Here is a 23,146-nt window from a genome sequence, read left to right on the forward strand (position 1 = left end):
AAGATTACACGCAGGTGTAAGAATGTAAGTACCTCTCTCCGTGTGTGTATATGTGTGCGTGTATTTATTCCGCTGCTAGCGCAAATAGCGCTCAAATCGTACTTGTTCAGCTAAGCTCTCTATTCTACTCTAAACCTAATTTTATCTTCCCGCCACGCTTGATTGCAGCCATGTGCACCAGAGCCTGCAGCCTTCAGCCTTCAGCCTGACACCCTGCCACGCCTCACACGCAATCAGTGCTCAGCTAACTGGGTTTTAGCTTTCAGCTGCCTGTTGACTGTTGTTGTGGCTATAGTTTCGCTTTGTTTCGGACTATTTGGTTCGGCTTCCTCTTTGGCTCGCATCCGGCTCGACGCACAACGCAGCTCCAGCTGCCTATCGACAGTTGGACAGTGTATAAGTGGGCATGTGTGCGTGCGTGTATGTTTGGTGGTCTATGTGACAAAGCTATTTTCATGTTTGCCTAGCTGTTAGCCAGCATTAGTATGCAAGGAATTTCGTGTGACAAATTTAAGCATTATTTCAATTGGAATTTATAAGCAAATGTATTTGAAATTAAAATACAAATTTGAGGAATTTAGTTCACTAAAATTATTTAAGTAAATATCTAAATATCGAATAATTGATTCCATTATTTGCTTAGGAATTTGTTTGAATATTTCTTCCTTAACTTAAATTCTTCTCTTCCAAATTTGAAATTTTTTTCTTTTCCTCAATCGGATTTCTTTTTTATATCAACTGATTAAGCATTTCAAATACCACTTTAATATATATTTAATTTACAGTGCGCATTTGCTGTAAACATTTCGAATGCGAACATAAAAAATGAATTGTATACTTTTGGGCGTTCGAATTAAATTGCGTTTGCCCGCAGCTGAATTCAGGAAAGGCATTAAAATAACAAAATGAATAAATTGTGCATACGTTAAGCATACACGCACATACAATAACAGCAAGAACAACAGCAACCCGCATTCGTAGCGAATTGGCCGCAAAACCAATTAAATTGCGGCTCAAACCAACTGTAAAACACAAAAATATGCGAATGCAAGCAATGAAGCGTGAGTAGCACGCACTCGCATACATATACACCTACATACACATATGCATATATACACTCATACATACGCATTCATACAAAAGTTATAAAAGCCTTGCCTAGATTTAAGCGCTTGCCCCCAAACAGAATTGGCCACATATTAAAAGCCAGCGAGTCGACCCCAAAAAACTAATTGCAACACTTTTGCATCTCACTCTTGCAGCATACTTTTTAGTTGCATGCAACGGTTAAGCAATGGCTGAGCAGAGCAGCAGCAGCAGCGGCGGCAACAACAACAACAGCGGCAGCAGCAACAGCGCAACTTCCAACAGCGCCGCTGAAAGTGGACCTGATTTTGATGCACTGCGTGCGGCCTGCAACGCGCATTTGAATAGCAGCCATTCACTAACAGGTAAGCCAGAAGCAGCATGCCACACACTAGATTACTCAATGTACAATTTGTTTATTTCATCTTTAGGTCCGCACTGCTCTGGCACTTTTGATGGCTGGCTCTGTTGGCCAGATACGCGCGCCGGCGACTCCGCCTATGAGCTCTGTCCGGGCTTCATCACCGGCTTTGATCCGACACGTGAGTACCGCTTGCTGATTTACTGACTTGTTTATTTGAATGCCACAAAGGCAACATCCGGCGTCCAGTTTATGCTGTAGCTGATTTTCAAGCAGCAAATCAAATATACAAATGAATTTATTGTTCAAATAAACGAAACAGCCAAATGTCAGGCACAAGCTTAGAGCGGAAACGGAAATACGGCCATAGCAGGCACTCGAAGCAAGGCTGCGTGCCCCGAGCGAGCAACAGACGCACACATGCCTGAATAAGCCGCAAACCAAAAACCACCCATTTCCACCTGGCATGCTAATTGGCCGCATTCCCCTGTGTGTGGAGGCATCTTTTAGGCCGCATTTCCACTTCCGCCATTGACTTCGACGTAAGGCAGCTGTTTTTTTTCTTATCTTTCATCTGTTATTAAAAGATTCTGGCAAATCAATTTGGTTCTTAGCGTTGACTTGAATACACACACATACTTATACACGCTACTGATGTGTGTGGATGTGTGTGCGTGTGTACTCGTGCATAAAGCAGCAGCTGCTTAAATTGTTTTTTTTTTCCGCGTGTCTCACAGACCACAAAAGCTGTTCCGCTTTGCGTCTTTTTTTTTTTGGGTTGAAAATCAATAGCTGAAGTTTTGCTGTGAAATATGTTTTCATTAGAGAGAAAAAACAACAATAACAACAACCACAACAACAGTAAACAACGAAGTATTGTTCAAGTTGTGAAGCATCGAAAAGTAAATTGTACAAGTTTTACAAGTCAAAAAAACAAATCCAAAAAACAAAGTCAAATAAATGCCAGAAAATTGAACGCATGAAAATGACACAAGTGCCACTTGAGAAAGTGAATTAATTTTATAGAGCAATTTATAACCAGAGAAAATAGCTTTAAAATATATTTGAAAATAGGTCGCAGTCGATAGGTCAAATCTTACTAATAGAAATCTTTAGTGAAATTTACCAAAATATTTACCTAAAATATAAATGCAACTTATCAAAAATATCCTGTGACTATTTCAACAGATTTAATGTTAGAACAAAAAAGGATTTTAGGGACTTAAATAATGGGCAATATTAGTAGTAAAAATAATATTACTTTAAAATTTCTTTCTCTTCTCTTCCCTTCGCTTTGATTTCCAAAGTTCAATTAGTTTTGCCCACGTAATTTCATTTAAATACAATTTAATTTATTGATAATAAATATTAAAAACTCAAACTAATTATTTTGCCTGATGCAAAAGTCAACTTCAATCCAATTATCCATCCATTTCGTTAATAAATTTCTACCTGCTATCATTGCCTTTAGCTATTATCTTGTCGGCCCCATCAACAAAAAAAGTTTCACATTTCACGCTATCAAAAACATAAGCCGCAAACTTTGAACCCACTTAATTATATAGATACAAAATGGCGTATCCTGGCCCACATATGAGCAAAGCCCCACGAATTAACCAAGCGCAATTTCCTGTTATTAGCTCGCGGCTTTCTTTTTTCTTTTTTTTTAATATTATTTTGTTGTCGGGTTCTGTTGGCCAACAGCAGCAGCAGCAGCAGCAGCATTTGAATACAATAATCATGAATTATTCAGAGCTGCATGAAATTGTTTTTGCAAGTAAAAAACAACATAAAAAGCTGAATATATTTTAAATATTAATGAATAAAAAAACGAATCAAAGGAAGAACCAAAAGAAATTAGAAACTGCTCTGCATAGAGCGGCTGATTGTATCATTTAAGCTGTGTTTTAGAAATATCTAATTTTTGGCAATTTTGATATGCATTTTTAACAACTTTTTAACGCTCACAGAATCACGATTAATGACATTTATAAATATATATATCTATAGATCTATATTTTGATTTTATTTTTATTTTTTTCAATTTATGTTCTTTAAAAATCAAAAATTTGTTTAAAAATCATTAAGATGAATCTACATATATTTCAATTGAGTAAAAAACTAAAAATTCCAAAAATTTCTTAAATTTAAATCTTGTATATAAGCTTCATTTCTACAGAGGAAGCCATTTAGGGTACCTACTAGTCTGGCAGTATTGACTAGACCACTGCCATTAGTGCCCTGGATCATCTTTGCATCTGAAATTATTATTCAAATTAGAATTCCTAATTTTTAAAAAATATTTTTCCTCACCTAAATTATGGAATCCTTTTTGTGTATAAATTGCAATATTTGTCGCTAAACTAAACGCTCGCCATTAAACAATCACAATCTACTGCTGTATGGCAATTTATGGCATATTACTTGACTGTGGCATGTCGGTTTAGCATGAAACTGAACAGCAGGCCGTGCTCACAGCGGCCATGCAACAGCCAACAACAGTCACATGTCTGAGCAAAAGTTGAATGACATTTTTGTGTGTTGTTTGTGCCAAAAAGAACAGAGAAAAAAGTAGAAAAAAAACTCGGCGCCTAGCATACTCGACGACTAAACGGGTGGCAGCTGGCGTTGCCTGTGCTGCGTTAAACAGTAAGCAAATGTGGCTTACAGCACATTTGGCTTATAACTAGGTTTTGGCCAGCAGCACGCCTTTGGCTGAGACACAGACTGCGGGAACAGCAGCAGCAGCGCCTCGGGGTCGCCAGATTGTACAAGATTATGTGCTTTGCAGTGCGCCGCCATTAACTTTTATGGCACTTCCGTTGGTCTGATGTGGTTAGCAGTGGCAGTGGCAGTGGCAGCAGCAACAGCAGCAACAGCAATGCTTTTTTGTTAGCTGACTGTCACGCTGCTTATTTGCCACACAGAGCGTATACGTGATTTTTTCGTTGCTGCGTGCCAATTGTGTATAAAAAGGGTACCACAACACAGCCAAAGAATGAGAGATAGAGTAAAATAGATAAAGCTAGCGTATCAGAACTTCACCTGTAAAATTCCCAACAGTCAAGGTATTCCAAGCTCGTCTTTTTTTGCCCCATTGGCCAAGAATACAATAGTTGCTCCTGTTACGGCTGCGGCAAGTCTCTGTGTGGGTACGTGTGTCTGGCAAGCGATTTCTTTCAACAAGTTCGATAGCAATTTAACAATAGCATGAAAATTGCATAACTCAGCGCAGCCAAGGCAAGGCATTCTACATGCTTGAGGGCACTTAAAAACTTTTACGGAAGCCATTTATAGGATCAATTGAAATTTCTTAACTGTAGTCAATTGCTTAGTTAGGCTAATGTTGTTATTATGATTAAAATTTATTGTTATTATTGCAATTACTTAAGCTGCAACAGCTGCTCGAGTAATTGAATGATTTACAAAAGTTTCGGTAGTAGAAAAGTCAAGAAAAAGTCACGCTCGCCGCTAAAATATACCTAAGTAAGTAATACATGCCATTCCATCATTATTTCATTTAAAATGCGTTAAAGCTATAAATATATCATGGTATATATCACTGCCAATAGCAATTTTATACGCAATCAATTAGCTGCGGTTAAACTGTTTACATGTCGTATACGCAATCTGCATTTTAGTTGCAGTCTGAAAGTGCAAAATGTAAAATAAATGGAAAACTAATGAAAATATAATTAGAAATAAGCGCTAAGTGAATGCATTCTGTATGGGGCAATTATTTTTAATTAGTTTATTTAGTCGAGAGCTAATTATGAGGCTGAAATAATATTAGATAAACCCGTTTAAATTGGCAGGATATGCACACAAGGAGTGCGGCGATGATGGCGAATGGTTCAAGCATCCTTTGACCAACAGATCCTGGTCAAATTATACCACCTGCGTGAATCTGGACGATTTGGCGGTAAGTTTATGCCAGCATTGAAATTGAAATTGAAAATTTTTTGATTAAATTTAATTTACTTTCCGTCATTTGCAGCGCAACCACAATGTGAACTTGATCTATGAGGTGGGCTACAGCATCTCGCTGCTGGCCATATTGCTATCGTTGGCCATCTTGAGCTACTTCAAGTAAGTCTCTAATTTTAGCTACACTCGTGCTGGAAGTGTCGTAGAAACCCACTTAAGGCTAATGAGCCACATTTGCCAGTTGTTGTTATAGTCTTGCCCTGGCGCTTGGCGCCAAATTTTATTGTTAAACAAAGATGAGCCAAACGCTGCTCTAATAAACTACCAAAGAGCTGAGCATGTGTGTTTGTGGGTCTGTCTCTATCTCTGTGTCTATCTCTGTCTCTATCTCTGTCTCTGCTTCTGCCTCTGTTCATTGCACTTTTCTTGCGCCCATTTAATCCGCCACACTTGACGTCGGAAATGAGAAAATATTTGCTTTCTTACCAAGGCCTCCACATCAGCAGCTAACTTTTGCACTGTCTCTCCCTCGGCTCATCTCGTCTCTCTACCTTCTCTATCTATTTCATTGCTTGCTGTGTCGTACGTCAACTGAGTATTAAATTGTGTGTCGTCTTCAAACAGGATATCGATTAATTTCCACTTGTCTGCAGCACAATTAGTGCTCTTGGCTTGTTTATTATCAGCTCAGACAAAAAGACAGACAACCCGACAATCAGAGAGAGAGAGAAAGAGACACTGGCAGAAGAAACGGGTGCAACAGAGAAAGCGAAACAATTTCAGCCAAACTTTGGCAAAAGCGTTTTAAATTATGTGCACAGGGCCAATAAAACGTGCCACCAAATGTGCCCGGAATTTCATTCAACTATGCTCTTAACTATACTAATGTGAAAGCACAACAAAAGCGTAAATTAATTGAGCGTGAAAATGAAACGCAGACACACAAATATTTAGCGAATTTTAATTAGTTTAATTGATAATTAAAATACTATTTTTCACACCTTAAACATTTTTTTTAATACTTTAACTAAATAATATTTATATTGGATTTTGGGCAAACAAAACTGTGACTAAATAGCCAAGTTAACTTTAATGCTGACAAAGCTTTGGTAATCTCAAATTAAGAGAATTTTTTATAGAAATTCAAACAGAATTTTAAAATAGATATATTATAGCACTTTCACTTAAATTCGTATTTGTGCAGCAAGCTTAACTCAAATGCAAAAATCACTTAAGCTCGTATAGAGTTCAGACAGTAATCCTGTTAGGGCTTGGACAGCAAGCTGCCTTAAACCATATCAAAATGCTAAATCCGGCAACCAAATCTTTTTCGAGCTCAGCACAATTTATCTAGCTGTGGAAGCAAGAAATGTTTTCAATATTATTGCATTAGAGAGTCAGGCAAACGCCTGACATTGCAGTCACATATTGCGAGACGTGGACAGAGCATACAACGAGCTGTATCCAATTTGCATGGCATGCATTAATTCGCCAGATCCAACAAGATTTCATTAATATGCAGCACGGTCTTTGGCCAACTGCCAAAATTCGACAAATGCAGCCGCAGCGAAACGGAAAACGACAGCGATGAGAGCTGAAAGATGAGAGATGCAAGCTCCAAGCATGTGCGCTCAGCGCTGACATTGAAATAAACTCTGTTCACACTCCCAACCGTCTGATATGCCCCATTGGTTAACCCACACTTTGCTCTTCTCCAAAACGAGAGCCGTGTGAAATGCAAATACGTGTTTTTCCAAATGTATGTCAATATTTGGGTACAAAAGAAGGAAATTAAACGAATTCTTGTTTGTAATAATATTTGGAAGAGCTACGAGACTAGACGACAGAGAGATGCACTTTGGGAGACTGTTATATAGTAAAGAGTATATAGATGAACTGAAGCAAGAAATAATATTACAGGAATCATACAAATAATCATCAAGTAAATATAAAAAAGATTTCATTTGTGTGTTGCTAGGCATACCTATCTTAAGCCTCTTTCACACCCTTAATTTATTTACATCGTTTGCATCTTATGTCATCTCAGATCGCAAAGATCATACTTATATCAAAGAGATCATTTATCTCACTTTAGTTCCCCGTCTTTACCTTCAACTAACTATTTATCCCTTGTTTGCAGATCTCTTAAATGCGCTCGCATCACGCTCCATATGAATCTGTTCAGCTCATTTGCCGTCAACAGTTCGCTGTGGCTCATTTGGTATCTGGTTGTGGTGCCCAACGCTGAGCTGGTACAGCTCAGTCCGGTAAGCAGACTTAATGAAGCTCAACGCCCAGGGTCTGAAATTGAATTTCCAATTTGAACTTTTTTCGTTTCAGGGCTACTGTGTGGCTTTGCACATAATACTGCACTATTTTCTGCTGACCAACTATTCGTGGATGCTGTGCGAAGGCTTTTACCTGCATACGGTGCTGGTCGCTGCTTTTATATCGGAGAAAAAGCTGGTCAAATGGCTGATAGCCTTCGGCTGGTGTTCGCCGGCCATTGTCATTTGCATCTATGGACTGGCACGCGGACTCACTGGTAGCCGGGAGGAGAATCTACAGTAAGTGCAGCAACATGATGTCAACATGTGTGTGCAACAGTCTGTCTGTGTGTGTATGTGACTTGCTAAATTGATTGTGTGCACGCATACATGCAAGCTGATTTGCAAACTCAAATCAAATCAATTGTAAACCAGCTCGTTTGCAATTCATTAGATAACAATTCGCCCACAGACTTAACTCCTCTCTATCTCTTCCTTCCTCTATGTCTAGCTGCTGGATGACGGACACTGACTACAACTATATTCTGATAGTTCCCGTTTGCATTTCAATCTTTCTCAATTTACTGTTCCTTTGCAACATTGTGCGCGTCGTCCTGCTCAAGCTAAATGCCCCGGCCAGCCTGCAGGGCGGCTGCGGACCCTCACGAACCGTACTTCAAGCATTTCGGTAAGTTTTTTGGAGCGCAAAAACGGGGCCAACAAAAACAAAGTCAAGTCCCAAACGTAAAAGACTTCAATTCAATAATAATAATATGTAATTTGGCTGACACAGAAAAAAATGCTGACGACAGGCCTGCAGGGCGTATGCGTAATAAACTTGTTTTTCTTCAGCGCAGATTTTTCCTTTCATTTTTTGCTTTTGCGCCGCGCTACGTTCGAAAGTTTTTTTATTTTGCTTCATTTTACATTTTAAATTACGCATACGCCGCGTTGACTTGCATTTTAATACGCTCGTCGACAAACGAATTATACATAAGTCTAAGTATTATTACAATCCTACCCAACTCTCTCTCTCACTCTTATCTTCTCTCTCCCTATCTAACTCTCTCTTTCTTTCCCATTGTGTTCTTTGCAGGGCTACACTGCTGCTGGTGCCTCTACTTGGCCTCCAGTATATGTTAACGCCGTTTCGTCCTGGCCAAGAGCATCCCTGGGAGTATACATACCAAGTCATCTCGGCGTTTACGGCCTCATTTCAAGTAAGTAATGCTTTCTGCTTCTGCTGCCGCTTCTTCTTCTCTTTTTGCCATTGCCATTTGTGAATACCTCGCATAAAGTAGGAATTGGGAAATAGTTTACAGTGAGATTGAATTCTAAGAGTAGTTTGAATGAAAGGATCCTCACTCACATTTGTAGAAACTGAAGACTATTAACAAATCTAAATACTTTTGAAGATATATATAGAGTATAATTGACATCCTTCTTCCTTCAATTTTGCTATGCTTTCTACACTTGCTCTACTTATAAATCGCCCCTTTTTCACTTTTAAAAATATAGTCTAAATACTTTTAATTTATTTTTTTATTCTTAAGCTTGGGCACAGGGTAATTGATAGTCCATCAGACTCTGCAGCTGCATCGCCTTGCCATCCAGCTTTTAATATTGTTTTATGACCCCCGCACAGGTTGAATACTTTTATGCTGTTAGTGTATGTAAATTTCTTACTCAGCTGCTTCGATTTAAACTTAAATCCACGCGCTTGGAATTTCCGCTTGCGAGTGGTTTGCGAAGAGAAAAGGGCAGGGCAGAAAATATGCTTATTTAATTGGCTAAAAATTTGTCGATTTTACCAACAGATATTTGCCATAATTTATGTAAATAAGCCAAAGTCCACGTCAGAGCTTGTTTATTACAAATTTCCTACCAATCATAAACCATATCGTTGCCGTAACGCTGGGGGCTAAATTATTAAAATGCCAGGCACATGCTTGGAAAATATTCACCCCCGTAAAGCTGGCAAATCTGAGCGCCTCAGCCGAGGGACTTACAAGAGGCCAAGGCAAGCAGCTGAAACCAATAAACAAACATGCTAACCAGAAAAATTTGATTTTGATATATTATGTTCGATATTGTCAAGCATATTCATTTCGAATGTGATTAATCAACGCTCAGAATTGTGAAAAATGAAAGCAATTGATAGGAAAAGCAATGAAAAGGCTGTTTTAAATGGAAAGAATCTCAGTTAAGTCCAACTTTAAGTGTTAAGAGATAACATAAACGATGTAGGTGTGAAACCCCAATTGAACAAGTCAAGCTTAGTTGTTGAGGAACCCAAGAGCAAGTAAACCACAAATTTTTTTCTGGTTTTCTAAAATAAAAGTTAAATCTATGCAAAAATAAGAAACGTTGGGGCACATAAAACCAAATCGAGCTTCAACTTATTTTTAGCTGCTCTTTTAGTTTCAACGGAAGTAACAAGAACAAAAACAACAACAATTTAAGCTTCAATGTCTGTGGTTTGCTGTATACAGTTATAAAAAAGAAAATAAGAAAAAAGCAAATTCTCATGTCTTGTGGCCTGCCTGAGGGCGTGGTACACGCTGCAGTTGAACTGCAGTTACAAGACTTTTAGCTGGCAATGCAGCAAAACAAGTAAAAATAAATCGGGGAGACACTCAACTACAGACATTTGCTTCCTGCCTAACTTTTGACGGTATTTTATTTATTTAAGAGATCAAAAATAAATTGTAAACATAATTTTACTAGAGATTTCTGAGCTTTAAGGAGACTTATGACATAATCATAAGTATTTGGAGTTTTATTATTAAGTAGGAATGGAGGTCAAATCCTGCTCTTATATAATGCATATGAGTTTTCTCAAGATCAAGCTACCCAATTTCAAATTACTCAACCCACAAGGGTACTCGAATAAAACACAATGCGCTGTTTATCTGCGACTTTACTTCACTCGTTGGTTACCCCAAAAAGAAAAAGGCATCGTTGAGTGACAAATGCAAAAGCAAAATACTTTTGCTCAAATGTTTTTAAAGTCAGTAAGCAGCAACTTTTTATTATATTATTTGTTTTGGTTGCTTGCTGCTCCGCAAATTGCAAAGTTTTCATCAAGAGGCGCTTTTTACTTTGGCGCAGATATAATTTCGGATTTATTGTGCCAGCTGCAATGCGCACGACTCTCGTAAAAGATTCGGTACAACTTTTAAGCGCCAGAGTCCACATAATACTAAGTTTATATGCGAGATGATTTCATCTACCGCACAATGGCCAGCTGAAACTAAAATGGCAATGAAATTTTTCATACTTTTGGCCTTTTATTTATGTTTTGTTAACAACTAAACGTCGCCATAGCTAAAGCAGAAATATAAGCACATAGTTCATTCGAGTGTCAACAATTCAATTTTAACATTAAAATTTAAGAGAGAATATTAAAATTAAATTGATAAATTCCAAATAGCGCTGAAGTTACGTTTTTGTATGCATGAAGCAGACTTTTAAAAGGTTTATTACGTTTTAATTATTGAAACAGCTATAATATTAAATTGTATAATATTGTCTATAGCTTTGTCTAAAGTAATAATCATAAATTAAACATTAGCCTTGCTTGCTCTTTTCTTGGTCCACAGAGCAAAGAAAAAGGCGAATGAATTTTATGAGAAGCGCAATCTAATAAATACTCATACTTTATCTAAGCGCGCGGAGCAATTAAAACCAACTTTCTTTACAAGGAAAAAAAAGAAAAGTATTTAATTTATTTTATATTGCAAGGCAAGATTTTTATTCATCAAATGCCATAGCTGGAATTTGCAATAAATATTAAAAAATATTTTCCACGAAGCTCATATGGCCGTGTATAGAACATATAGACGAGCAGCAGCGTCTAGGCGAACTCCATCTTTGACCCCCGCCATCTACAGCAACTGCAGCAGCTGTTGTTGTTTTCATATTAATTGAATTGAAAACTTGGCAGCAAAAGTCACATACTCTTAATGTGGACCGGACCATAAGCGAAAGCACATTTATAGCCCAACTTTTTGGCTGTCTACTTTGCTAATTAGTTTTGCAAACTGCTTGCAGTTTCTGGCTACTCAAGTAATTAGCAAATCATCGTCTGCAAACAGCTCCAAGAGCTGCATGTCATGCTGAAATCAGAGTCAAATACTACAGAGTATTCACAAGGTAGCTATCAAAAAGGTTGCTTCTGCCTGCATGTGCTCTCTCTCTCTCTTGGTCTCTCTTTCTTTTTGTTCTTTCTCTTTCTCACTCACTCTCCTCCTTCTCTTGCTGAGTAATGGCAAACATCAGTTTGCATAATAACTAGCTAAATAATATTCAACCTACATAAAGTGAGCCCAGCTGTGGGACTTATTACGGGCAAAGCCGGAGGGATAAAAGAGAATAGGCAAAAACCCGTAGAAAATCTTTATAAATGCGGAGCAACCACAAAAGCCAAAGCAAAATGAGCATTCGAGTCGACTCGCAATTTCCCTGTGGCTAGTTCTGAAACATAGTGTAAAGGCAGCTACTAAAGTGCTCTGCTTAGAATCCAAAATACCCTTGCAAGCTTCTGGACTAAAAGTTATGCTTTTTGTCGACGAAGTACATCTATAGCTGACCCGACTGGGTAACAGTGTGCACTTGCTTAACGAAGGAAGAAATTTTACAGCTGCCCTAAATTCCCGTCTATTGGGACTCAAATAGACAGAAAAGCTGTGACTTTAGTCTGTAGTCTGCTAAATGGATTTTTTTGAGGACTGCTCATTGAGGCTGAGTCCCCTATGGATCCATCATGTTCTTTTTGATTTTGCTGATGGCTCTCCGCACTACATCTCTTCTAGATAATTGAATTGTTAGTTATTCTTTAGTCACATATTATCCCACTAAGAGTCGTAAAATAAACTAATCGAATTCAACTTAAACTACTCAGAAGCCGAGAGGAGACAAATTGAATTGTCCTCACTAATCAGCTTATCAAATGCGTCCCAAACTTATACAACCAACTAAGTAAAACAATCAAGGAATAGAAAATTGTCACGATATTTAGTACGACGCCAAAGAATGTGTACATATGCGTGTGTGTGGGAATGTAATTGAGTTATGGAACTGTTCAGGACGTGTGCATTGCCAATCAAATGAAGCCTTTTTGCCGTCTGCCAATTTCATTTATATGCAAGCAATGTGTGAATGAAGCAATCCTGACAAAGGAGCCTGCACGTAGGCAACTATATGCATTAAAGTCAGAGGTAGACACACCCCTACACGCACACATACACCTACTGCCATGCAGCCATACGCAATCTGCCTGACAAATGATAAACAACAACGGCTACAATTGACTGATACGCAACACAGATAAAGATACAGAAATATTTGCAGGCTCAGCTAGAGCTACGATAGAGGGTACAGGATACAGATACAGATACAGATACATTTTCAGGCACATTCACAGATACATTTCCAGGCACATTTGCAGACTATGATTACGGCTACGGCAACGGCTACAACTACAGCTGCGTCTGTGTCTGCGTCTGGTCGCAAAATGAATTGGCAACTGTTGAGCTGGACCCGAAATTGGCATATAAACCAAATTGCATTAGACTTAAGTAGCGGCGTTTGTGTTTCGGCTCGAGTACAATGACAATAGCTATAAGAGCAATAATAATATTTTATCTAACACTTCAACTGCATGAACCAACTGAAACTCATTTTGTATTCGCAGGGCTTGTGCGTGGCAACATTATTCTGCTTCTTCAATGGCGAGGTGATTGCCCAAGTGAAGCGCAAGTGGCGCACTTTCTACTTTAGTAGTCGACCGCGTACCAATTCCTACACAGCTACTCAGGTCTCGGTAAGATTTCATATGAGCTTCACAACGCTTTTCTCTTTTTTGGCTAGATAAAACGGGGCTATGGCGCGTATGAATACTGCAAGCTAATCAATGCAATAACTGAGACACACCAACACAGACAATTGCCCTACACTAATTCTTGTTGCTAAATGCATGTATTAAACACACACACACACACTCACATACAGACAACTTTACATAGAATATCGCACCGTTTTCCAACCTGCCAACCACCATGATAGCAAATTCTCAGTTCTTTTGATTGTAGTTCGTACGCTGCGGTCCGCCAATGCCTGGCGAGGAGAAGGTATGACTAAAGGATCTATCGTCATCTGCAAAGCGACGCGCCTCCTCAGCACTCCAACAACAACAACATCAGCAGCAGCAGCAACAACAACAGCAACATGGTCTACAACAACAACGTTCTCGCAGCCAAAGCATGGCCTTGACAGGCGCCGGTGGAAGCACGTCCGGTCTTATCGATGGCTGGCGTCAGAAACTGCATTTCCTGCGGCGTACCAACGTGGATAATGCGCATCAGCGACAGCCGCTTATGGAGGAAACAGCGGGCAATACGCAGTTGCAGCCGGCAGCTGGCAATATGCAAGTGGAGGTGGCCCTCAAGCCAAAGCTGATGACGACAATAGCAGAAGATGTTGCCGAAGCGACAGCGACAGCGGCAGCAGGAGCAACTGCCACCACAACAACGAATGCAGCTGAAAAGCGTAATGGCACAAGTTTGATTGCAGGTGCTACCACAGGTGTTGTCATTGTTAGCGTGGATGCCAATGGGCAACAAAATATAGCCGACGAGGCGCTTTAAACTAAAAACCAAGTCACAAAAACAATTCTGTTACAAAAACCTCTCATAGTCTAAGCCAATTTTAAGTAGCTACCCGCCCAAAAATGAAGTTAAACCAAACAAACAAAAATGGAATGCACCCCACCTACGAAAGAAGAACAAAAATAATCGCCCGCCCATCACAACGGACAAGAGTAAGAAGAGAACAATTTAAATTTCAACTTTTTGGAAGCAGTATCAAAGTCATAAATCAAAATATAACTGAGTAGACATATTCTGGACTATAATTTCACAGCAAACTCACAAAAAAGAGTGTGCATAAAGTAAAAATAGTGTTGCAAAAGGAACAATGTGCTAACCTAGCTAACCTTATAAGCGTTATATATGTATAATATAATATAGTTAAAGTTCCAATGCGTTTGTCGTATATATCTCAGCATAATATCCAACCTTTTGCAACACTGGCTATTGCTAGATTTAAGATATTGCTGTGAAAATGAAATTCAGAATGCAGCAATCCCTGGTCGAACTGCTCCCCAAAGTATGCTGCACAAAAGTTGGCGTCAGTGTTGTAAAAACTAAATGCAACTAGCATTTAGTTTAAAGCATATAACTTATACATACATACATACACATACAAACCTACATACCTACATCTAAATAATATATATATATATATATATTTAAATTGCAACTATTATATGATTATTAAGAATTTATGTGGATATCAAATATCATTGTTGTCTTAAGTGTTATGTGTCCCCAACTAAACTATTCATGCCTATGCGGCTATATCTATATATCTACGTATATATATGTATATTTATGTGGTAAGCTGAGCTTTCTAAAATTTTTAACCTAAGCGCTTTTCACTACTATAGATGAATGCTTCGAAATCTGTGTATATGAAACATATATATATATATTTATATATATATGTATATCTATATAAAATGGAACATAAATCTAATTGAATGTATTTTTATTGAGCATTTCACAACAGTGTTAAGGCCTTTATAGCGCCTTAAGTACTAAGTCCTTTGGCAGCACTTCGAATTCTTTTTAAAGCTTCTGCACATTAAGCCTAATTGCGCCTTTTGCAACACTGCTGCTCAGGTAAGTAATATTAAGTACTAAGCAGCTAACAAATTATCAGTTAATTAGCAAACTTTTACGCTGCTGTTGAGATTTTATGAAATAAACCTTCCGGCTCACAATGATGACGGCCACTCCTCCCGCCGCCGCCGCCTCCTACTATTCATGGACTGAAGCACTTGGGCACTCGACAGGACGTTGGTCTTTTTAGACAGAAATTGTAATTGTATAGCGTGATAAATTCCATTGCCGAGTCCTTTGTCTATTCCTGCGCTAATTTGGTCGACAACGCAACGGTAACCAACAAGAACAGCAACAACAATGAGAAGTGGCTTGTCAGCGTTGTGTTTGACAGTTATTGAAACTGATTTGTACAGAAGTTGACTTCTGTGTACACTTGGCCGCGTTGGCATTTTTGCAGCCGCGTTGTTTTGATGGCCCTTTAATGATGTAGCTGATGATTGTGCGGCAGGTTGCCATGGCGTGTCACATGCCGCATGCCGCATGCCGCACGCCACACGCCGCATTTGCTGCACATCAAATGCAACCAACAGCTGCTGGCCCCATGTTTTATGCATGTAAAACAACGTGCTAAGTGTCATTTTATTGCGCTTTAAATTGAGAGAGATTGTACGAGTGTGCGAGTGTACAAGTGTGTGTATGTGTAAGGCTGATGTACACACACTCTCGAGTGGCTTTTCATATTTCGCGCCCGCACAGTTTGTACAGCGTGTAACTCAAATGCCAGCCAAGTCAAAACTTTGCTCATCAAACGTGCTACAAATTTTAAATGAGCTGTTTAATTGAGTGTCTGTGTGTGCGTATGTATATGTACAAGAGCATGCTCGTATGTGTGTGTCGGGTCGAGTCGAGTGTTAAGTTAAGTGCATGCCAAGCCTTAAGGCCCCAAGCAGCTACGGCGAATGCATCTGCAGCTAGCAACAAGAATATAAAAAGGCTTTGCTTTGAGATACTCAAGCGCAACAGCACAAAGGATTTACAGGACTTGTGCGAGCACTTAAGGCAACCTGAACTGGACACCTTTTAGACCCACAACTCAAGAGCGATTCAAACGGACAGTCAGCCAACTACTTGCAGCACTTTTACAAAAACAAGAACACACACACACACATTGAAAAAGTTGTCTCGTTAAAAATAGATGTTAAATAAAATGTATGCCAGAGAATTTTCAGCAATAAATAGTTTGAAGATTTTTCGCTGCACAAGTACGAGCTCCCATGAGAATTTTCATACACATGCATACAGAAATATGCTTTTATGCGTTACACATGACATAATAAAATTATAATACCATCAGTACTCTAATGTATATAAATGCCGAACAGCATTCCAGTGTGGACTTAAATAGTGGACAAACATATATATTTCTACATACCTGAGTGACGCTCTTCCGCGTTCTCGCTCTTTCTCTTTTCTTCTCTCACTGGATGTGGATTGCATTTAGGTACGCGCCAAATTTTTTCATTGCAGCAAAAAAACTCTGAACAACGCAATAACCAAATAAACTATTTAACTCATGCTTTTAGTCGCATTGAAATATGGAATTTTATTGAAACTTTTTTATAAAGCAGTATAGAAACACACACTTCACTAACTGAGTAAGTTAAACTAAATTTAATTGACTTTCTTTAACAAGCAAACGATTTTATGCATACGCGCAGTTTCAATAACCGATCGCCAGGAGAGACGCGCACTGACTAAATTGCCTTACGCTTGCGCCCACACTTAGCCGGTTTTCAAACCAATAAAACAACACGAAAGCCTACACAGTTTTTTCGCGCTCACCATCCACAGCGCACTCTATCGGCTAAATACTTAAACCAAGATAAATGGGATCAAAAGCATTAATTAGTGATGGGCAATCGGCAGTGAACTAGAAAAAAATGTCACACTTACTCGAATAATTGAGCTCGCTTGCAATTGCGATTATACGCATGAGTTCAAGTGGGAATAACATTTTCTCCCAGCGGTTGTATTGCTTTAATTGCTTAATGCAGAAAGATTCGTCGGAGTTTAATTTTATAATTACGTTTATTTTCAATAAAGTTCTAATATAAACTGTTGTTTTTAGAAAACTAATTTACAAAATTCACATAAGTTTTAATAAAAAATGGACTATTCAAAGTTGTATTTTTGGAACAAACGATGTAAAACTTTTACATGATAATTGGGACATGTTAAAACAGCAGAATTTAATTTAAAACAAATCTAATAAAACTACTTCAGCAGGCAGTGTCTTTAGCGTAGTTGAAATGTAGAAATTGCGCATACGCCGCGTGTGACGGCTGTGAAAAGTTGTCTTTTGCAGCTGACGCATTTGCATAATGAACTCAATTAAAAGTTGGCTGCCTGCCAGCTGCAGCCGCAGTTAGAAGTCAATGCGTTTTTGGCCTACTGCGTCTTATCCTTGAGCTGCAGCTCCTGCTTGGCCAGCAACTGCACGCGCTGGCCCACAATGCCCAGTGGCTTGCGTGACGCCAGATGACAAGTTGATTGCCTGCCAAACAAATAAATAAATAAGTAAACAGCCAGCGAGCACTTGGCACATTTGCAAATCAAACAAATTCAAAAATTCAAAATCAAACCAATTTATGAATGTGTTAAGCTACTATATATGTATATATATATATTTATATATATATATATATATATATATATGAATAAATGTATCTCAAAGCAAAGCCCATAAGCTCTCATTAACTCAAATCAAACTCTAAATTGTCAGCTCTCACTCACTTGTAAATGATTTTTTCACGATCCGCCCAGGGCCAACTGCGCTCCAGGTTATCCAGCTTGAAGAGCAGCTGCAACAGAAAGAAAACAGTTAACAATGTCATGTGTGAGGTGTGTGTGAGGTGTTGCCTAATGAGACGCCGCATTGATTGCCTTTACCTTTTGCGACTCGGTTGGCGATGTCATTGTGGCCTCCAGCATGGACGTGGCTGAGGGTGTGGGCGCTGGCGTAGGCGTTGGTGGGCGCACCTTTGATGTGTCAGCCGCATTGTCAGGCGTCTCCAGCTGCGGGCTTTCAGCATCGCTAACGCGCAGCTTGGGCACATTTCGCAGATTCCAGGTGTAAGTGGTGCTCAGGAAATCGCTGTCATCGTCATCGTCTTCGTCATCCCCATCCACCTCCTTCTCCTCATGCTCATCATCGTGACTGTAGCTAGCTGGCAGTTTCATATAGTAGACTGTTTTGAGAGCTGATTCATCCTCATCTTGAGCTTCATCCAGCTCCACGGCTAGCTCATCATTCAGCTCATTTGCCGTGTAATTGACTTCCGATGCATAATCGGATTCCGGCGTCAAATCTTTTAGCTGCTTGGCTGCACATTGTTGCAACAGCTGCTCTTCACCGTCGTCATCAGCATCGTCTGGCACCTGCACCAGATCATCTTCTTCCTCCACCTCCTCCTCTGTGTCAGCGTTATCCTCACTGGCCAGCTCATAGTCGAGCGCATCCTCGTCGTAGGAGCATTTACGCTGCATGCAGGACAGCTCCTCGTCCTGTAGGCTGCCAAAGGACTGTGAGACAGTCTCCAGCGTCGAGGTAAGTATTCTGGGTATCTCAGCTATGGCGGAGAGTTTGCGCTGCATTTCCAGCAGACGCATCTCAATGGAACTGGGCAGCACGCGACCGGAGCGAGAAGCAAGCGATGCTACAGACGTAGCTATATATATATATACATGTATGTATGGTTTATGATTCCTTCATTTTTATTGAAATTACATTTACACACGCACACAGACAGAACACACATACAGATGCAGAGACTAATACACAGCTTAAGTTTTATGTACACGTATTGAAAGCGAGAAGACAATACAGCGGCGAGTTAGTTGGGGGCATGGCTGGGGGCTGTGGCTGGGTTTTGGTTGTGCGTCTTCACTTGGACTTGGATGCAGTGGGCAGAGCCATTAGCATGTTTTCTATGGTGCTGCTGCGCAGCTCCTGATTATCGCCGACCTCCGCAAAGAAACGTTTAATATTCCGTATAATGCGATGATGCGGCAGCTCCTGCACGCGGGGCACAAACGAGAGTGGGAAAGAGAGAGAGAGAGAACAGGTGTTAATTGCATTGGATATGTCAATTGATTCAATCACCTGTTCCTCCTCGTCTGAGGACTCGTCCTCGCTCAATTCAATGATCAACTCGTTGCCCTCATCATCTAGCTGGGTTTTGGTTTTCTTTTTCTTTGGCTTGGGCGGCTCGGGCGGATCTTGCCACATAATGGGATGCCAGCAACGCGAGCCAAGCAATGGGGTCGGGGTGAAGTCTACGAAAAGAAAAACAACCAAAAGTCCATCAGCACACGATGCAACACGCAGGCAAGCCGGGCAAAGGGAATTGGATTGTGGAACGGTAAAGGGTAAATGGACAAGGACATGCTCTAGTTGTGCTCGGCGACTTACCCTTTGGCGGTGGCATTGGCTTGGGCACGCGCATCACAATCGACTTCTCCTCGCCGGCCTCAAACATGCCTGTCGGGTCATCCTCATCCATGCTGTGCATATTACATAAGCAAAAGATATAGATATATGTATAAATATATATACATATTTGTATAATTGGGGGCAACCTACTTGCGCATGATGAGCTGCACTTTCTTGGGCGTCGCGTTGATGCGCTCGTGTGCCTGGGCCAAAGTCAGCTGCGTGGCGTCCTCTTCGTTAATCTCGAGTATTATATCGCCCAGACGTATGCCCGATTTGTCGGCTATACCATTGGGCGTTACCTGCAAGCAGACACACTGGCTCTTACTTTCCTTTTAAATGTATTATGATTTATATATAGTATTTAATACCCTGCAACAACTTTCGCTTTCACGTACCGACCGAAACGACAGTCAACGCGCAATTGATCCACAAATGTTGCGTAGTTCGAGTTTAGGTCGAACAATATATATATATATATATAGTACAGACTATTCTATATACTGCTTAGATGATATATGACAGACAGCTTCAGTTGGCTATAGATATTCATGTATTTATGTTTACATAGAGATGTGTAAGCGTGCTCCCAAAAAGCAAACACAATGAGATACTTCTTGCTTGTATTTTAAAATAGTCGACGTCAAGTGTGCGCTACAGCTAAACTGTCGAGCACTTGGATAAATATGTAAGTAATTTACTAGATGATATATAGAACGTATATGAAACATGAGGTGTAGAAGATATATGATCTACGAGATATATATGTGATATTGAATATACTTTCCTTTAAAATATTGTCTTGATTTTATTTATCTATATGTACATTTTCAATATATGTATATTTTTTAAAACTAGCAATATATTTTTTTTAGTAAAAAAATAATATTTGCTTCATATAAAGTTTAAAATCAGAAAACTTAAATGTAAGTTAAGTTTGTTAACAATATCCCATATATTTTTTTTCTTAACAAACAGAAAGCTTCGAAAACTTGAATATGATATAAATTTTATTTATTAATTTATAATATATATTTATATAATAATAAGAGCTGTAGGAATACCCCATATATACTATTCTTGTTTCTAAAATATTAATTTCAGCTGCAGGAGCACCCCAATGTATTTTACTTGTTTTTACGTAGACCTAGCAACAACCTACACTGCATTTCGTAGATGCCCCACTTCGCGTAGCGCAGGGGCAGCGGCATAGAAAAAATAACAATTTATATTTCTGCTGCTAAACGGAAAAGCCATAGCCAGACGTCAAAACAGAAGGCAATACTACATAGAAAATACTTGCTAACCCAAATTTTTGTGCATTCCCTTTTGCTCAAGAATAAAAGCAATCGAAATGAGAACGAACTACGGCAAAAGCGCTTGCTAGCCGCCTTTGTTTTTCAGCGCCACACGGCAATTGTCGCTCATACGCCCCATCGCACGAGCCGGAGCAAAGTAAAATATTTATTTCGCTGGCTGCGTTGATTTCGTCATAGCCGAATAACTCGAAAACATACGACAAATGTTGCATGCGTTTGTTTTTCATACTCTGGAAGGCAATGTAAAAAGGGGATATATGTGATAGATAGAGTTCAGCCATAGAGTAAAGATTCTTGACTCTATTCATTGTCTTCGCATATCGTGTTAATCGATATTGTTAATACAAATTAATAATAATCGATTATCAGTTTATGTTCTAAGCGAAGCTTATCAAAGCTGACTGTGTCTCATTGCTTATCATAAATATTTCAAATCTCTTTTTATAGAAAAAATACGAACTGTTTACAGGGCATCTTCTAGCCACTGCCGCTCCACTTTCGTGAAACGCTTTTGGCCAGCGACCAAAATGAAACGCGCAATGACGATATAAAAATTGCAGCTGTCGCATTGGCAGACAAAAGCTTTGAGCGGAAATTGGAAGTTGGAATAACGAAATCGAATATGGAATGGGGTCGACAGTTGTGCAGGTTCTCAAAGGATGTGCTGGGGACGCTTACCTGAAAGACAGTTAAGGGCATATGAAATTCGGCGCCACCGGTTATCAGAAAACCCCACTTCTCATCATCCTTCGAGTCGTAGGCATCCGATTCGACATCGAAAGCGGGAAAGCCGTCCGTGTCGCCGATGCCGCAGGATACCTTGATAATGGGCGCCTTCTTCTTTGTCTCTGGCATGGACCACAGCATGCCCAAGGGCTCGGGCATCGTGATGCTGTTCTTGCTGTTGTTGTTGTTGTGGCTGCGTTTGCTATTCCCTTTGTTTGTTTATGTTTCGTTTCACTCCCTATCTCTCTCTCACTCTCACTCTCTCACACACTGTTTCTCTTGCTCTTTTTATTGCTGCTCTTTTTGTGCGTGGCTGCTCGTTTTATTTATAAATCTTTGCGCTCGCTCGCTCTTAATCTGCCTCCTCCCTATCTGTGTCTTGTTATCTCTCTCTCTTTTTGTCTATTCTTTTTTTATACTTTGTTGCAATAGTTTTTCTTTCAATTTCAATTGGCTTTTCCGCTGTTTTTTTTTTGGCTGCGCCTGTCAAAATTCACAAAATTTACCCGTGCAAAAAAATTTTTTCTTTTTTTGCCGGCTTTTTTTGGGCTTTCCTTTTGACGATGACTGTGCGAAAATACTGTCAATTGAGTTTCCTCTAATACAAACTTCTCATTTGCCCCTCTTATATAATCAGACTGTCACGCATTGCACAATGCAGCAATTGGACTAAAAATGTTCACTATTTCCTCGTGCTTTTCGTAAGTGCAGATTTATGGCTTAGCCAATTTCCTCCGGAATTTTAATACGTTTTAATTATAACGCCTTTTTAATTTTTTTTTTATTTTATTTTATTTTTTTTTGAAGCGCTGAACTTAATGAGTGTTTGCTTGGCTTTTTTCCCTCTTCTTCTTGGGTTTTCCACAGTTTTCTTTGGCTTCCGCACGATTGCACACGACTCGGGCAACTAAAAACCAAAAGGCAAAGCGCTAAAATAATTTCGAGAAGTTTGCCTTTTGTAGTGCATTCGCTTTTTTATATTAGCCGCACGGCGACAGTTGCTGCTTTCATTACACCTTAACCCCAAGTGGTGTATATTGGATTTTAATAAAGACTTATAGATAGATACTAGGGAGTATATATATATACTGTAAACATAGTTTCTTTGGCCCTTAAGAACTTCAGTGTAAAGTTAAGTTGAATAACCGAACTTTAGGCAAATATCTGGAGCTATATATAGATATAGATTTATACGCATGTATCACATTTATCGGGTATATTGCAGTCGTTGACCGTTTGCACACAATTCTAGCACGTTTTCTTGATATTTCTGTTTGCTGCTT

General features: G+C 39.4%; 2 protein-coding genes across 4 annotated transcripts in view; one reads left to right on the forward strand and one right to left on the reverse strand.

Moving 5' to 3' along the window:
- The window catches only part of LOC111593974 (calcitonin gene-related peptide type 1 receptor), a 103,768-nt gene extending 88,852 nt beyond the window's left edge, over positions 1-14,916 (forward strand). The window contains 9 exon segments of the mRNA XM_030225025.1: positions 1,263-1,628; positions 5,263-5,369; positions 5,445-5,536; positions 7,515-7,641; positions 7,715-7,941; positions 8,153-8,329; positions 8,738-8,861; positions 13,337-13,465; positions 13,734-14,916. Of these exon segments, the coding sequence (XP_030080885.1) occupies positions 1,295-1,628; positions 5,263-5,369; positions 5,445-5,536; positions 7,515-7,641; positions 7,715-7,941; positions 8,153-8,329; positions 8,738-8,861; positions 13,337-13,465; positions 13,734-14,288 (1,872 nt within the window). The 5' untranslated portion in view covers positions 1,263-1,294 and the 3' untranslated portion in view covers positions 14,289-14,916.
- A 2,619-nt stretch (positions 14,917-17,535) lies between these two features.
- Positions 17,536-22,086, reverse strand: LOC111593831 (PDZ and LIM domain protein 7). Of its 3 annotated transcripts, XM_023306869.2 has the most exons (6): positions 21,816-22,086; positions 19,969-20,120; positions 19,798-19,889; positions 18,276-19,042; positions 18,120-18,187; positions 17,536-17,880 (listed from the first exon to the last, which is right to left on the reverse strand). In XM_023306869.2, exons 1-6 carry the CDS (start codon positions 22,020-22,022, stop codon positions 17,775-17,777), a joined length of 1,392 nt encoding a protein of 463 aa, XP_023162637.2. In that variant the 5' UTR covers positions 22,023-22,086; the 3' UTR covers positions 17,536-17,774. The 3 variants fall into 3 exon arrangements, 2 of the variants coding, with proteins under 2 accessions (XP_023162637.2, XP_023162636.1); XM_023306868.2 differs by lacking the exons at positions 17,536-17,880; positions 18,120-18,187; positions 18,276-19,042 and adding exons at positions 19,064-19,401; positions 19,489-19,661 and having other exon boundaries at positions 21,816-22,083; XR_003944327.1 differs by lacking the exons at positions 17,536-17,880; positions 18,120-18,187; positions 18,276-19,042; positions 19,798-19,889; positions 21,816-22,086 and adding an exon at positions 20,190-20,311 and having other exon boundaries at positions 20,045-20,120.
- Positions 22,087-23,146: the final 1,060 nt, after the last annotated feature.

Source organism: Drosophila hydei, unplaced genomic scaffold (genome assembly GCF_003285905.1).
Source record: "Drosophila hydei strain 15085-1641.00,03,60 unplaced genomic scaffold, DhydRS2 tig00008122-arrow-pilon, whole genome shotgun sequence".
In the NCBI taxonomy this organism is placed as follows: Eukaryota; Metazoa; Arthropoda; class Insecta; order Diptera; family Drosophilidae; genus Drosophila; species Drosophila hydei.